General features: G+C 41.6%; 1 protein-coding gene across 23 annotated transcripts in view; it reads left to right on the forward strand.

Moving 5' to 3' along the window:
• CADPS (calcium dependent secretion activator) overlaps positions 1-16,252 on the forward strand; it is a 548,041-nt gene that overhangs the window by 414,001 nt on the left and 117,788 nt on the right. For all 23 annotated transcript variants that reach the window (XM_069736610.1, XM_069736601.1, XM_069736611.1 and 20 more), the window contains one exon: positions 14,194-14,335. In XM_069736610.1, coding sequence (XP_069592711.1) covers positions 14,194-14,335 — 142 coding nt within the window. The remainder of the gene's footprint in view (positions 1-14,193; positions 14,336-16,252) is intronic.

The following is a 16,252-nucleotide window of genomic DNA, read 5'->3' on the forward strand; positions in this document are numbered from 1 at the left end:
TCAGAAAGGCCATCTCTGAATTTTGCAGCCAGAGCGCACTCATTCCACTGAGTAAGCACCGACCATTTCCGAAATTTCTGACAATATATTTCTGCTTCATCTTGCCCCTGAGAGAGAGCCAATAAAGCTTTTTCAGCCTGAATCTCTAGGTTAGGTTCCTCATAGAGCAAACCCAATGCCAGAAAAAACGCATCCACATTGAGCAACGCAGGATCCCCTGGTGCCAATGCAAATGCCCAATTCTGAGGGTCACCCCGCAGGAAAGATATTACAATTTTGACTTGCTGAGCAGGGTCTCCAGAGGAGCGAGATTTCAAAGAAAGAAACAACTTGCAATTGTTCCTAAAATTCAGAAAACTAGATCTATCTCCAGAAAAAAAACTCTGGGATAGGAATTCTAGGTTCAGACATAGGAGCATGTACAACAAAATCTTGTATATTTTGAACCTTAGCAGCAAGATTATTCAGGCTGGAAGCCAAACTCTGGACGTCCATGATAAACAGCTGAGGTCAGAGCCATTCAAGGATTAAGAGGAGGTAAGACGCAGCCCGGCTGCAATTAAGGCTAGGCAGCAAACTCTGAGGGAAGGAAAAAAAAAAAAAAAAACTTCCTCAGACTACTTTTCCTCCTACTTCAGCCAATACGATTACCACTTTTGGGCCGGCGATACTGTCATGATCCCAATGGCAGGGGATCACAAAAGGACAAGCACACAAAAAACAGAACAAGCTCTAGGGTGATGGAAACTGAGCTGACCTCGATCCTGAACCTAATTCACAACACTAGCAGTAGCCGGGGAACGTGCCTACGATGATTCTAGACGTCTCGTGCCAGCCGAAGGACTAGCTTCCCCTATTAGAAGAAACAAAGACCTCTCTTGCCTCCAGAGAAACACCCCACAGAAATAGCAGCCCCCCCACATGTAATGACGGTGAAATGAGAGGAAAGCACATACGTAGTAATGAAAACAGATTCAGCAAAATGAGGCCCGCTAAAACTAGATAGCAGAGGATACAAAAGTGAACTGCGCGGTCAGCGAAAAACCCTACAAAAAACCATCCTGAAATTACCTGAACTCATGTGCCAACTCATGGAACATGAGGAGTAATATCAGCCCACTAGAGCAACCAGCAACAAAGAATCACATAACTGCAAGCTGGACTAAAACAAAAATAAAGCAAAACATGGAACAGGAAAATCAAAAACTTAGCTTGTCCTGAAGATTACAGAAGCGGGAAGCAGAGGTAACAAGACACACTGAATACATTGATCACCGGCGAGGAAATGACAAGAAAGCCAGGTTAAATAGGAAACTCCCATATCCTGATAGAACAGGTGGACACCAGAGACCGCAGAGAACACAAGTCACCCAGTACCATCTGTAACCACCAGAGGGAGCCCAAAAACAGAATCCACAACACATCAGACTAGTCTCGTTTCTAGCTATGGTCCACATCCGGAATGATAAAATATAATTTCACTGAAACACCGTAGCATTTCAGCAAGGCAGGGGACCTATCCGACTAGTCTTGTCTCCAGCTATGGTCCACATCGGAATCAGTGAAATATATTTTCTCTGAAACACCGTAGCATTTCAGCAAGGCAGGGGACGTATCCGACTAGTCTTGTCTCCAGCTATGGTCCACATCGGAATCAGTGAAATATATTTTCTCTGAAACACCGTAGCATTTCAGCAAGGCAGGGGACGTATCCGACTAGTCTTGTCTCCAGCTATGGTCCACATCGGAATCAGTGAAATATATTTTCTCTGAAACACCGTAGCATTTCAGCAAGGCAGGGGACGTATCCGACCAGTCTTGTCTCCAGCTATGGTCCACATCGGAATCAGTGAAATATATTTTCTCTGAAACACCGTAGCATTTCAGCAAGGCAGGGGACGTATCCGACTAGTCTTGTCTCCAGCTATGGTCCACATCGGAATCAGTGAAATATATTTTCTCTGAAACACCGTAGCATTTCAGCAAGGCAGGGGACGTATCCGACTAGTCTTGTCTCCAGCTATGGTCCACATCGGAATCAGTGAAATATATTTTCTCTGAAACACCGTAGCATTTCAGCAATGCAAGGGATGCATCAGACTAGTCTCGTCTCTAGCTATAGTCCACATCCGGAATGATAAAATATAATTTCACTGAAACACCGTAGCATTTCATCAAGGCAGGGGACGTATCCGACTAGTCTTGTCTCCAGCTATGGTCCACATCGGAATCAGTGAAATATATTTTCTCTGAAACACCGTAGCATTTCAGCAAGGCAGGGGACGTATCCGACTAGTCTTGTCTCCAGCTATGGTCCACATCGGAATCAGTGAAATATATTTTCTCTGAAACACCGTAGCATTTCAGCAAGGCAGGGGACGTATCCGACTAGTCTTGTCTCCAGCTATGGTCCACATCGGAATCAGTGAAATATATTTTCTCTGAAACACCGTAGCATTTCAGCAATGCAAGGGATGCATCAGACTAGTCTCGTCTCTAGCCCTCCGTCACATACAATATTCGGACTAACGAGTTCACATACAATGTGCCTGTCAGGCGCCTGCTGGAAAAATACCTATAATATCTAATGTTTGCAATTTCAGTGCTCTAAAAGTGATCAGTGACCTTCATAGGGATGTAATAAAAGAGACTACACATAATCAGTTGCAAAAAAAAAACATTTACTTAACATAAAACTAATAACTATGAAATACAAACTTTTCAAAACTCCCTCCAAATAGTCCCCAGTTCGACTCTCTCAAAATAATGTACAAAGAAAATTTTTGAACACAAACTTAATTTTAAGGTACCTTAAGTACTATTAAAAACATATTAAATCAGAAGTAGATGCTGAGGTTTCCCCAGAAAAGTCACACTTGCAGAGCAAATAGCAAGAATTACACACCATTTTTGCATGTGTCAGGCAAATTGCTTTATGACATTTGAGACATTCATAATTTGAAAGCCTTCTGGTTCCGCTTTCCGTTTGGCAGGCGGTGCATCTCCTTCTTTTGTGAGGTGGTGCAGATGGTGACTTTTCACCATCATCTTCTGGGCGGAACCTTTTGAGCTGAACTTGAAGGCGAGAGGGGATACCGATTGTTTTCACGCTTCTCCTGCGTAGCTCTCCAAGTACTAGTTCATGGGCCAATTTTTTCAGATACAATCGTCTACGGAGTGGTTCAAGCTTGTTTTCAAGATAAATTACTTGTGAATTTATACCACCCAAATTCAACATAGCAAAAAATATGACCATTGGCCAGCGTTTGATGTTTCTGCTGACGTTGAAAGTGGAGCACATCTGATCTGCTGTATCCACACCCCCTTTGGTGGCATTGTAAAATGTAATTATCTCCGGTTTTTTTTCTGCCCCAGTCCCAGGATCGATGGCAGCATCATCATGAAGTGTTGATAGAAGAAGTACGATTTTTTGGCATGTGGTACATAGGAAACTAAAGCCTTTCCATTATGGAATGCAAACATACTGCTGTACTGTTGTCTCTCTTTCACACTTACAAACTGTGGCGGCAATTCCCTTTTGTTTTTTCTTACAGTTCCCACATATGACAGCTTCTGAATTTTCAGATAATCAATCAGATCACAACTTGTAAACCAATTGTCAGCTGTAATATTGCGACCCGATCCAAATAAGGGTTCAGCCAGTCTTTTTACAACATCAATGGGTTTGTTGCTCACACAGTAAGGACCTTCTGGTTGTTTTCCTGCATAAACTTCCAGGTTGTAAGTGTAGGTCTTACTGGCATCAACAAGGGCATAAATTTTTATTCCATATTTGTTTGGCTTTGATGGAATATATTGACGAAAGGCACATCTACCACGAAAACCAGGGAGCATTTCGTCAATAGTGAGATTCTCTCCAGGGTAATAACTTTGTTTACAGTTTACAACAAATCTTTGAAATATATCACGAATTGGAGCAAGTCGGTCATGTGTTTTGCATTCGGTTCGGGTAGTTCTGTCGTCAAACCGAAGGCAACGAATTAGAATCTTGAATCTGTTTATGGACATAACAAGGCTAAATTTTTCAACTCAATCCCCATCTTTACCCCAAAGTTCCTCCAAACTTTGTCTATTTGCCCTATAAGCTCCTGCAAGGTACAGTAATCCAAAAAAAGCACTCAGTTCTATTTCATCTGTGGGCTTGATGGTTCTGTTGCAGATGTACTTGTCCTTTATAATGTCTATATATTGGTTGGTATATGTGACAATAGAGTCCAGAATGTCATCTGTAAATATACTGTTCCAGCATTCAACTGCAGTTTTTGCATTACGTGCAGTTCCTATTACTGCAGGAAGGTGAGTAATAATGTTTAAAGGTTCCCTACGTTTTTTCTGGAATGGCTTCTTGTTCCATTTAGTATTTTTATCTTTTCCAATATAATATGATCCAACTTCTTCATCCTCACCACTGTCACCATCTTGCTCTGTTTCAGAATCCAGGACACATTCTTCCACCTCATCATGAGAATCAATCTCACTTTCCTCTCCTAAATCCTCATTCAGTGTGAGGTCTCTATCATCTAACAGCATGTTTGTTACTTCCTCAACATCAAGTTGTTTGGATAAATTGTACATTTTCCTCTCCATTTCAGCAGATAATCTGAAGCAAGAGAAGGAATATGTTATGGAACTACTGTATATGCCTGAGCAGCACACTTTCTTTTATAAAATCTCCCTTATTTATATGAAATATCCTCACATTTTGTGCTATACATTCATAAAACAAGCTAAATAAACTATTGTGATGAATAAAAACATAAAATACCAACCTTACTGAATGTGACGTATTCACATACAATGAGCCTGAGAGATCTGTGCAGCTATATCCTCTCCCCTGAAGCTCTGAAATCCAACTGTGATATCAGGTTTCACAGACCTTCAAGAGACAGGAGACTACCTGGAGGGAGGGGGTTTCCTCACAATCTGGTGAGGAAGGAGAAATGAAAGTAAAAGAGAAGCGCCTGTCAGCTTAGTTGTATGTGATGGAGGGCTAGCTATGGTCCACATCTGGAATGATAAAATATAATTTCACTGAAACACCGTAGCATTTCAGCAAGGCAGGGGACGTATCTGACTAGTCTTGTCTCCAGCTATGGTCCACATCGGAATCAGTGAAATATATTTCCTCTGAAACACCGTAGCATTTCAGCAATGCAAGGGATGCATCAGACTAGTCTCGTCCCTAGCTATGGTCCACATCCGGAATGATAAAATATAATTTCACTGAAACACCGTAGCATTTCAGCAAGGCAGGGGACCTATCCGACTAGTCTTGTCTCCAGCTATGGTCCACATCGGAATCAGTGAAATATATTTTCTCTGAAACACCGTAGCATTTCAGCAAGGCAGGGGACGTATCCGACTAGTCTTGTCTCCAGCTATGGTCCACATCGGAATCAGTGAAATATATTTTCTCTGAAACACCGTAGCATTTCAGCAAGGCAGGGGACGTATCCGACTGTTATGACCTGGTGGTCAGGACAATAATGGACCTGGTGGTTAAGAGCACACGGAATGACCTGATAGTTACTGATAATATAGGACAAGCTCTGAGACGTGGGAACTCTGCTGACCGCAATCCCTAATCCTATCACACACACTAGAAATAGCCGTGGATTGCTCCTAACGCTCCCTATGCAACTCGACACAGCCTAAGGAACTAGCTAGCCCTAAAGATAAAAAAAAAAAAAGCCTACCTTGCCTCAGAGAAATTCCCCAAAGGAAAAGGCAGCCCCCCACATATAATGACTGTGAGTAAAGATGAAAATTACAAACACAGAGATGAAATAGATTTAGCAAAGTGAGGCCCGACTTACTGAACAGACAGAGGATAGGAAAGGTAGCTTTGCGGTCAGCACAAAAACCTACAAAAAGACCACGCAGAGGGCGCAAAAAGACCCTCCGCACCGACTCACGGTGCGGAGGCGCACCCTCTGCGTCCCAGAGCTTCCAGCAAGCAAGACAACAATCAAAATAGCAAGCTGGACAGAAAAATAACAAACTAAAGAAAAACAAGCAGGAACTTAGCTTCTGCTGGGAAGACAGGTCACAAGAACGATCCAGGAGTGAACTAGACCAATACTGGAACATTGACACGTGGCATGGAGCAATGATCTAGGTGGAGCTAAATAGAGCAGCCAGCTAACGAATTAACCTTGTCACCTGTGGAAGGAACCTCAGAAGCCGCAGCCCCACTCACACCCACCAGAGGAAGCCCATGGACAGAACCAGCCGAAGTACCATTCATGACCACAGGAGGGAGCTTGACAACAGAATTCACAACATCCGACTAGTCTTGTCTCCAGCTATGGTCCACATCGGAATCAGTGAAATATATTTTCTCTGAAACACCGTAGCAGTTCAGCAAGGCAGGGGACGTATCCGACTAGTCTTGTCTCCAGCTATGGTCCACATCGGAATCAGTGAAATATATTTTCTCTGAAACACCGTAGCATTTCAGCAATGCAAGGGATGCATCAGACTAATCTCGTCTCTAGCTATGGTCCACATCCGGAATGATAAAATATAATTTCACTGAAACACTGTAGCATTTCAGCAAGGCAGGGGACGTATCCGACTAGTCTTGTCTCCAGCTATGGTCCACATCGGAATCAGTGAAATATATTTTCTCTGAAACACCGTAGCATTTCAGCAAGGCAGGGGACGTATCCGACTAGTCTTGTCTCCAGCTATGGTCCACATCGGAATCAGTGAAATATATTTTCTCTGAAACACCGTAGCATTTCAGCAATGCAAGGGATGCATCAGACTAGTCTCGTCTCTAGCTATGGTCCACATCCGGAATGATAAAATATAATTTCACTGAAACACCGTAGCATTTCATCAAGGCAGGGGACGTATCCGACTAGTCTTGTCTCCAGCTATGGTCCACATCGGAATCAGTGAAATATATTTTCTCTGAAACACCGTAGCATTTCAGCAAGGCAGGGGACGTATCCGGCTAGTCTTGTCTCCAGCTATGGTCCACATCGGAATCAGTGAAATATATTTTCTCTGAAACACCGTAGCATTTCAGCAAGGCAGGGGACGTATCCGACTAGTCTTGTCTCCAGCTATGGTCCACATCGGAATCAGTGAAATATATTTTCTCTGAAACACCGTAGCATTTCAGCAAGGCAGGGGACGTATCCGACTAGTCTTGTCTCCAGCTATGGTCCACATCGGAATCAGTGAAATATATTTTCTCTGAAACACCGTAGCATTTCAGCAATGCAAGGGATGCATCAGACTAGTCTCGTCTCTAGCTATGGTCCACATCCGGAATGATAAAATATAATTTCACTGAAACACCGTAGCATTTCAGCAAGGCAGGGGACGTATCCGACTAGTCTTGTCTCCAGCTATGGTCCACATCGGAATCAGTGAAATATATTTTCTCTGAAACACCGTAGCATTTCAGCAAGGCAGGGGACGTATCCGACTAGTTTTGTCTCCAGCTATGGTCCACATCGGAATCAGTGAAATATATTTTCTCTGAAACACCGTAGCATTTCAGCAATGCAAGGGATGCATCAGGCTAGTCTCGTCTCTAGCTATGGTCCACATCCGGAATGATAAAATATAATTTCACTGAAACACCATAGCATTTCAGCAAGGCAGGGGACGTATCCGACTAGTCTTGTCTCCAGCTATGGTCCACATCGGAATCAGTGAAATATATTTTCTCTGAAACACCGTAGCATTTCAGCAACGCAAGGGATGCATCAGACTAGTCTCGTCTCTAGCTATGGTCCACATCCGGAATGATAAAATATAATTTCACTGAAACACCGTAGCAATTCAGCAAGACAGGGGTCGCATCCGACTAGTCTTGTCTCCAGCTATGGTCCACGTCGAAATCTGAAAATAATTGTTTTCTGAAACACCGTAGTGTTTCAGAGAAAAAACATACCTGGCTGCAATGGTGCCAAATCATGCCCACAGTTTTGGCAACATGAATCTGATGACAAGTTCCCTTTAAAAGGTAAAGCCATGATGAACATTTAAAATAAATGTCTTGCTACTTGGGGCTCCAATGTTTAGACACCCTTGATCACTAGAATAGGGTCCCAAAATATTTAGTTCCTCTTGGCTGCATGGCCCTGCTAAAAATGAGTTTTCATTTATGAGTATGTGTCCTGCCACTCCATTCAATGCCTATAGGTCAAATTTATTCTTCTTTATAATAATCTTGTTTCTGTAAGCCTCAATTACATTAAATGAAGCAGCACTGCTCTTGTTTTACCAGAATTCAAACGGCTCCTTATCGAGACCATGCTTCGAGCAGGACTAATGGGCTTGGAACCATTGTTCTAATGATCTGTGTGTGGTCACAACAGTGGAACCTACTTCAATTAATAGCTTATCTCCTATTAAATGTATGTATTCTTTTCAATATGAGGGCAAAGACCATTTATGAGTTCAAACTAAAGAGTTTTAGGCACTCTATGGGCCACCACATAGTGCCTTTGTGAGGCACAGTATTCTTAAGGTCCTCATAAACGGTAAGGTCACCATACTCATTAATTAGAGTCATTGTATCCTGACAATTTTAATAGGAACATTCAACCAGCACATATGTGTTGGTGTCCTTCCAACTTTCCCCAGACAACTAATATAGGTGAGGAAAGGATCCAGCTGTTGAAAAATCACCCATCCTTTTTTTATCCCAGAAGATAAGCCACTGCCACATCATGCTACCAGCAGCTCTCTCATTGAGAAGAAAGGAACGATCGACTGTGTGTTCCCTTCTATGGGGGAATTAGAAGAAATAGCTGTCCTCCAATAATTGTGGGACAAAAAGCTTTCTAACGAGGGGCCTTTCGGAAGAAGTAGTATTTCCTGCCACAATACACTATGCAATTCATTTAATGGAATTTTAAATCCATACTCCTTGATATGACCATATGCCTGAGGCATGTATTTGTTTTTTAAGCCAAATTTGAGATTGGATAAAAAAAATGTACACAAACAACTATATATGTCCTATATTTAGCAACTTTTACATATACAGACTGAGTTTGGGGAGAGGAAGCAAAATAAAAAAAAACATCCTGAAAAATGCAAATGAGATTGGAGACAAGTTTCATTTGTATCATTATTCCTGTCGCCATTAGTTAAAATAATAGTGGCGCCCTAGAGCGAGCATGATGCAAATCAGAGCCTAGTCCAGTATTCATTAAAATGTGTGTTCTTGCTGTGTCCACTCATGTACAGAGGTAAAGATAATGGCTGATCATTATTGTCTATCTACATGTTAGATGTTCTGTAGAACAGTTCAAGTGTTAGTTGTTTCTCTTAGTTTAATATCGGGACTTGAGCAGAGCAGGTGACATCCCATCTACTGATACCTGTTGTGGCATGTGGGTGATCAGCAGGTATCATGAGTGGAGCATGTGTCCGACACCTGTTGCTGGTCGCACTTGCATCCTGCCAAGTATCAGTAGACGTCACGTGACATCACCTGCTCAACTCCCGATACAGAACTGCACGGAGCAGGACTATCTCTTTAAAATAGCTAACTTACAAGAATTTGGGCCAAGCATGCATAGTCACTGCTGTGAGAAAAGTAGATAACATGCCGCCAAAGACCTTTGGTAATGCTGATCTAGTAAGGTCATGTTGAAATCCAACTTGGCCAAACTTGACAGATTTCACCATACAAATTAGATTGTCTTATATTGAGATGAACTGACAACATTTATGTCTATGGATACTTTCATATATAAGAAGCTAATAGGTTGGGATCTCAAGATAAGCTAAATTGTGTTGGAAATGGTCATAATTACTGAGTAGAGAAGCACTGTGGAACATGTGAATGTCCACAGGTAAGCTGAACATCATTGGAAGGTTTGAGATAAAGAAGACTTGTCACCAGATCAAAAGGGGACAGTTTTCGTTATTCTTATAGTCCCGTTGCTCCCCTGTGTAATCCAGTTTTTTGTTCCTAATCCGTCATTCTGCTCCAGATATATGGGCCTATATATTCTAATCCTTCATTCTGCTCCAGATATATTGGCCTATATAATCTTTATAGTTTTTACCAAAAGCTTGTGTCTCACAGAATGCTCTGGGGCGTGTCTTTAGGCTGCACTACATTGTTGCCCCATGAACAATTCCACCATAGTTAGGAACATAAAGAATTAGCATATCTCTGGAACCATATTGTGGATTTGAAAAACAGAAAAAAACAAAAACTCGAATCAGGGAATCATAAATCATCGGCAATGAAATAAGATTAAAAATTGGCCACTTTGACCTAGTGATAGGTCCTCTTTAATTGTTAAGTATCTTAAAGCTACCCTGTATGCTAAAATGTACATTTGACTATACAGATTAGCAAAGGAACCATGATGCCACCAAGGCACCATGACAAAGTTCTTGTTTCACAGATAGTTTCTTTCAAAATACACACGGTAGTTTTATGGTGAGAGGATTCTGATCTTTGACAAGTCCAGCACTTTCTCTACTTCCATTGCCATTGAAAAGGTTATCCCCAATAATTTTGATGCAGTGGATGATAAAGAGGAGTGTCTGCGACTTTTCAGAACTCACATCATAAAACTCTGAGTGATTTTAGAAAAAAAACAGACGGAAGACCAAAACCCTGTAATGGTGGCACCATAAGTCCTAATTATGACATCTGGAATGTTGATAGTCTGACTATCTATCAATTATCTCTGTTGAATGCTCCTCGGTTCTCAGTGAGAAAGATCCTGCTTCTAGTGGCAGTTTACCAATCGGAGAACAAAAGGACTGGCAAAATCAGACATGTTGGATTCTTATCTCTCTCAACAAATATCAGGGGCCTACATACACATAGTACTGTCGGTTGAACCCATCGATAACAAGAGGTTCAGACAACGTCAGTCTAGTGTGTGATAGACTTAAGATTAGTCAATGTCAAAGAACACAGTTCTCAGCCATGTGTCTACATGCTTATTCCAGGATTATGTAAGGAAAGTGTGTCTGAAGACCTAGACTCCTACTGAACTAAAAGATTTTCTGAGGCTATGTGCACACGTTGCGGATTCTCTGCGGATCCGCAGCGTTTTTGCAGTGCAGAAACGCTGCAGATCCGCAATTGATTTACAGTTAGTGTTGATACAGGAAAGAAATATATCTTGGTACCGTGTTAGCCAGTGGATAGAAAAATATTTAGAATTGAGAGTCCTCAGTGGTTGATACCTTTTAATGGCTAACTGAAAAGATGGTAACAAATTGCAAGCTTTCGAGACTACACAGGTCTCTTCATCAGGCAAAGACTAAAACAAATTCTGAAGAATCACATATTTATGCACAACATAGTATAGGAAAAAAAAAAAAAAAAAAAAAAAAAAACCATGGATAAGCCAGGTGACATGAAGCAGAATTACCATGGGTGATAAACAGTTACGTCCATAAATATTGGGCCAATTCTTAGATAAGGATTGTTTTATTGTCCTGTGATTAGGGTCTCTGTTTTAATGACCCTTCATGGTCTGAGGGGCAAGTTCCTTAGTTGATGTAAAAAGACATAAATCCATGTGACACATTCATTCCTGCATTAAGAGTGTCAAAGGTCGTCATCAGTTTATAAAGTTATCAGTTCACAGACCCCCCACTACTGTGTTTTAGGCAGCCCCCAAATCTAAGAAGCATCATTGTCAGGAGCTCCCTGTCCTCTCCAACAGCTGCAGGAACCTTTCCTTGCAACCAGAAAAAATGTAAAACCTGTCCATTTATAATGACCACAGACAAGATAAAGATCCCCAATTCACATCACGACTACAAGATCCCAGGTACTTTCAGCTGCGTCACTTCTAATGTGGTGTACCTAATTATATGTACTAAATGTCCAACTGGGGGTCTGTATGTGGGGGAGACAGGGCAGAAGCTTAGAACAAGAATGAACTCCCATCGCCATACAATAAGAGAAAAAAGAATGGATCTACCGGTGGCAATACATTTCTGTCTCCCAAATCATAACATTATGGACATGAAATTACTTGTATTGAAAGGAAACTTCAAATCGCAGAAAGACAGGAGAGTCTGGGAATATAAACTGATGACGACCTTTGACACTCTTAATGCAGGAATGAATGTGTCACATGGATTTATGTCTTTTTACATCAACTAAGGAACTTGCCCCTCAGACCATGAAGGGTCATTAAAACAGAGACCCTAATCACAGGACAATAAAACAATCCTTATCTAAGAATTGGCCCAATATTTATGGACGTAACTGTTTATCACCCATGGTAATTCTGCTTCATGTCACCTGGCTTATCCATGGTTTTTTTTTTTTTTTTTTTTCCTATACTATGTTGTGCATAAATATGTGATTCTTCAGAATTTGTTTTAGTCTTTGCCTGATGAAGAGACCTGTGTAGTCTCGAAAGCTTGCAATTTGTTACCATCTTTTCAGTTAGCCATTAAAAGGTATCAACCACTGAGGACTCTCAATTCTAAATATTCAGTTAGTGTTGAGCATTCCGATACCGCAAGTATCGGGTATCGGCCAATACTTGCGGTATCGGAATTCCGATACCGAGATCCGATACTTTTGTGGTATCGGGTATCGGTATCGGTTCCATAGGGATGTGTAAAATAAAGAATTAAAATAAAAAATATTGATATATTCACCTCTCCGGCGGCCCCTGGACATCACGCTGGTAACCGGCAGGCTTCTTTGTTTAAAATGAGCGCCTTTAGAACCTGCGAATGACGTCGCGGCTTCTGATTGGTCGCGTGCCGCTCATGTGACCGCCACGCGACCAATCAGAAGCCGCGACATCATTCTCATTCACTAAACTCCTAATTCTAGGAATTAAGGACCTGCGAATGACGTCGCGGCTTCTGATTGGTCGCGTGGCGGTCACATGAGCGGCACGCGACCAATCAGAAGCCGCGACGTCATTCGCAGGTCCTAAAGGCGCTCATTTTAAACAAAGAAACCTGCCGGTTACCAGCGTGATGTCCAGGGGCCGCCGGAGAGGTGAATATATCAATATTTTTTATTTTAATTCTTTATTTTACACATCCCTATGGATCCCAGGGCCTGAAGGAGAGTTTCCTCTCCTTCAGACCCTGGGAACCATCAGAATACCTTCCGATACTTGGTGTCCCATTGACTTGTATTGGTATCGGATATCGGTATCGGCGATATCCGATATTTTTCGGGTATCGGCCGATACTATCCGATACCGATACTTTCAAGTATCGGACGGTATCGCTCAACACTATTTACAGTACAATGTAAATCAATGAGAAAAAAAATGCTGTGCACACTTTGCAGAAAATCCGCTGCGGAAACGCTGCGGTTTAAAAGAAGTAGCATGTCACTTCTTTTTTGTGAATCTGCAGCGTTTTTGTACCCATTCCATTATAGAAAACCGCAGGGGTAAAAAAACGCAGCAAATCCGCAAGAAAACCGCAGCAAAAACGCACAAAGAATGCTGCGGAACCGCACAAAAAACGTGACAAATCCGCAGGTGCGTTTTCTGCCAGGAGAGGCAGAATCCGCACCAGAAATTCCTAAGGCTAATCCGCAACGTGTGCACATAGCCTAAAGGTTTAGAAAGAAACAGACACCTTGTAGGCTACATTGAGATAAAATCATATTTGTATTTCGGCTCTAGACTCCTATAATTTTCTGTGGATGCACACAATTGTCACTCAATGTGGCTAATTTTTAGGTTGTTGAAACTTTAGCGACCTATGTAAATTTAAGTTTATGAAGTGTTCATTGTGCATTTTAAAGGGAACCTGTCACCTGAATTTGGCGGGACCAGTTTTGGGTCATATGGGCGGAGTTTTCAGGTGTTTGATTCACCCTTTCCTTACCCGCTGGCTGCATGCTGGCCGCAATATTGGATTGAAGTTCATTCTCTGTCCTCCGTAGTACACACCTGCGAAAGGTAATCTTGCATTGCGCAGGCATGTACTACGGAGGACAGAGAATGAACTTCAATCCAATATTTCGGCCAGCATGCAGCCAGCGGGTAAGGAAAGGGTGAATCAAACACCTGAAAACTCCGCCCATATGACCCAAAACTGGTCCCGCCAAATTCAGGTGACAGGTTCCCTTTAAGTGATTAAGTTTTGCTGATGTTTCTATTCTATGTATCAAAACAATGGCCGTATTATATGTTGATCCCAATTAACCCTACTCTGATATGCTTATAATTCTAGATAACTTATGCAATGGAAAATTCCACAAACATCTCCAAGACCTGTTTGCTCCACTTGTTGTCAGATATGTCGACCTTATGGAGTCATCAATTGCACAATCAATTCACAGGGGCTTTGAGCGTGAATCATGGGAGCCAGTAAAGTAAGGAACCCTTTGATACAATCGGAGTTTGTAGCAGATGGATGGAAGTTCTTACCCGATTGGGAATAATTGTTCTTGAGATTCTCGTCATCCTTAAAAGTGTCTACATTTTATATGTTAATGGAAAAACAAAGCAGAGAGCCATTACATTTCTTGTGTTCTCTATATATTTTAATGTAATAATATCCTAGACTATGTTGTAAGTAATTTTCTGTTAACCTGATATACGTATCTCTTTGGGACCTCATCGACATTGCATCTGCTTGATCCAAATTCTCTCACGTAGTTCAATAGATGCTTAGAATTTAAAGTCTGATTTACGGTAAAAGTATAAATTTCATAAAATTTGATATTTTCTAGGTAAAGTTTGGACCTGCATCTCTTAACTGTTAAATGTATTGTTTTACATTTCATTCTATAAGCTGTAATGTTGCACGTTGATGTTGTCACTTGTGTGTTTTTACGTAATTGAATTGAGTATAAGCTACATCTGTACTGCCAATTCTCTAATACAGAGATGCAAATTGTCTATATAGAAACATAGTTGAATGCTAAAATTGCCACCGCTAGGAAAAGCTGATCAGCTTACCACATACTAATTTGTTTTTGTGTCCGGTCTTAATTTACAAGTCTGCAGTCACTCTATTTGGCTGCAGACTTGTGAATCCTCACATCGCATGCACTGCACGCTGTCAAGGTTCCCCGATATTGGCGTTGGGAGCGGGCTGTCATGTGACTGCAAGTATGCAATTCGCATACTCCCAGATACATTCTGATTCGACTGTTTATGGCCTCACTCAAAACACTTGCATTGGGCGAGGCCGTGCTCATCTAGTTGGAATGTGGCAACATACTTGTGATCACATGACCATCGTTCCCGATGCCGGCACTTGAGAATCCTCACAGCGTGCAGTGTGTGTGATATGAAGTTTCACAAGTCTGCAGTCACGTAGAGTAACTGCCATCTTATAGTTAAAGACCGGACAACCCCTTAAGACCACACAAATGGTATCCAACTAGCAGTTGAAGGGAATCGGGAATCTGACAGTATTAGCTAGTTACATAGCCTTGTAGGATTCAAAGCCCTTATAAAATAGTATAATTTGTGATCTAATCGATGTCTCCGTTTTGCAAAAATTGAAGTTTAATCATATGTGCTAATTATCATGCTCTGTACACCCTTAGTGTGGTCAAGAGGCTCAGTGAACTGTTCGACCTGCAAGTTTTACATGCCCTGCCCCACCACTGGTGATTGACAGTACTGGCTTGCCTGAGCTGTCTCTACAGAGAGTGGTTGCTACAGGGATGCCAGAGCTATCAATCGCAAGTGAAGCAGGTGGGAATATACAAAACCAGTGGGCATAACTATGCATTGAGCTGATTAACAAGCCAAGGGTGCACCAAGCACCCTAGTTAGGGGAGGCAGCAATTAAGCCACTAACAAAGCAATTTTTTACATGGGCTATTTTTTTTCCTACAAGGCTATGTTCCTGATTCATCAAGACTGGAGATTTTCTCAACAGTCTTTATGAAGGGTCGTGTTGGAGTCAAACACTCCTGATTCATTAAGAGGTGTCACGTCAGACTGAAGGAAGATTTCTGGGTTAAAGAACGTCACAATTAGTCATGAATTCGACAAGCTATGGCATCACACCCTTGCTGCACCCCTATCCAGCCTTAGCTCTTCCCAATATGGCAGAGCTGGGAGAAACAGGTGTGAAAATGCCAAGAGTCACAAAATTTGGGAGCAACTGTGAGTCGCTCAAACATTTTGCAATTTTTTTCAGGATTCTGGCAAAATTGCTTTAATGAATCTGAGCCTATATGATTAATTTACACTAAATTTTGGCTGAAAAACACTCTTGAAAGTGGCTTCTAAAAAGTGAAAAGAAAACAAAAAATAAACAATGGTTACTT

Source organism: Ranitomeya imitator, chromosome 8 (genome assembly GCF_032444005.1).
Source record: "Ranitomeya imitator isolate aRanImi1 chromosome 8, aRanImi1.pri, whole genome shotgun sequence".
Lineage (NCBI taxonomy): Eukaryota > Metazoa > Chordata > Amphibia > Anura > Dendrobatidae > Ranitomeya > Ranitomeya imitator.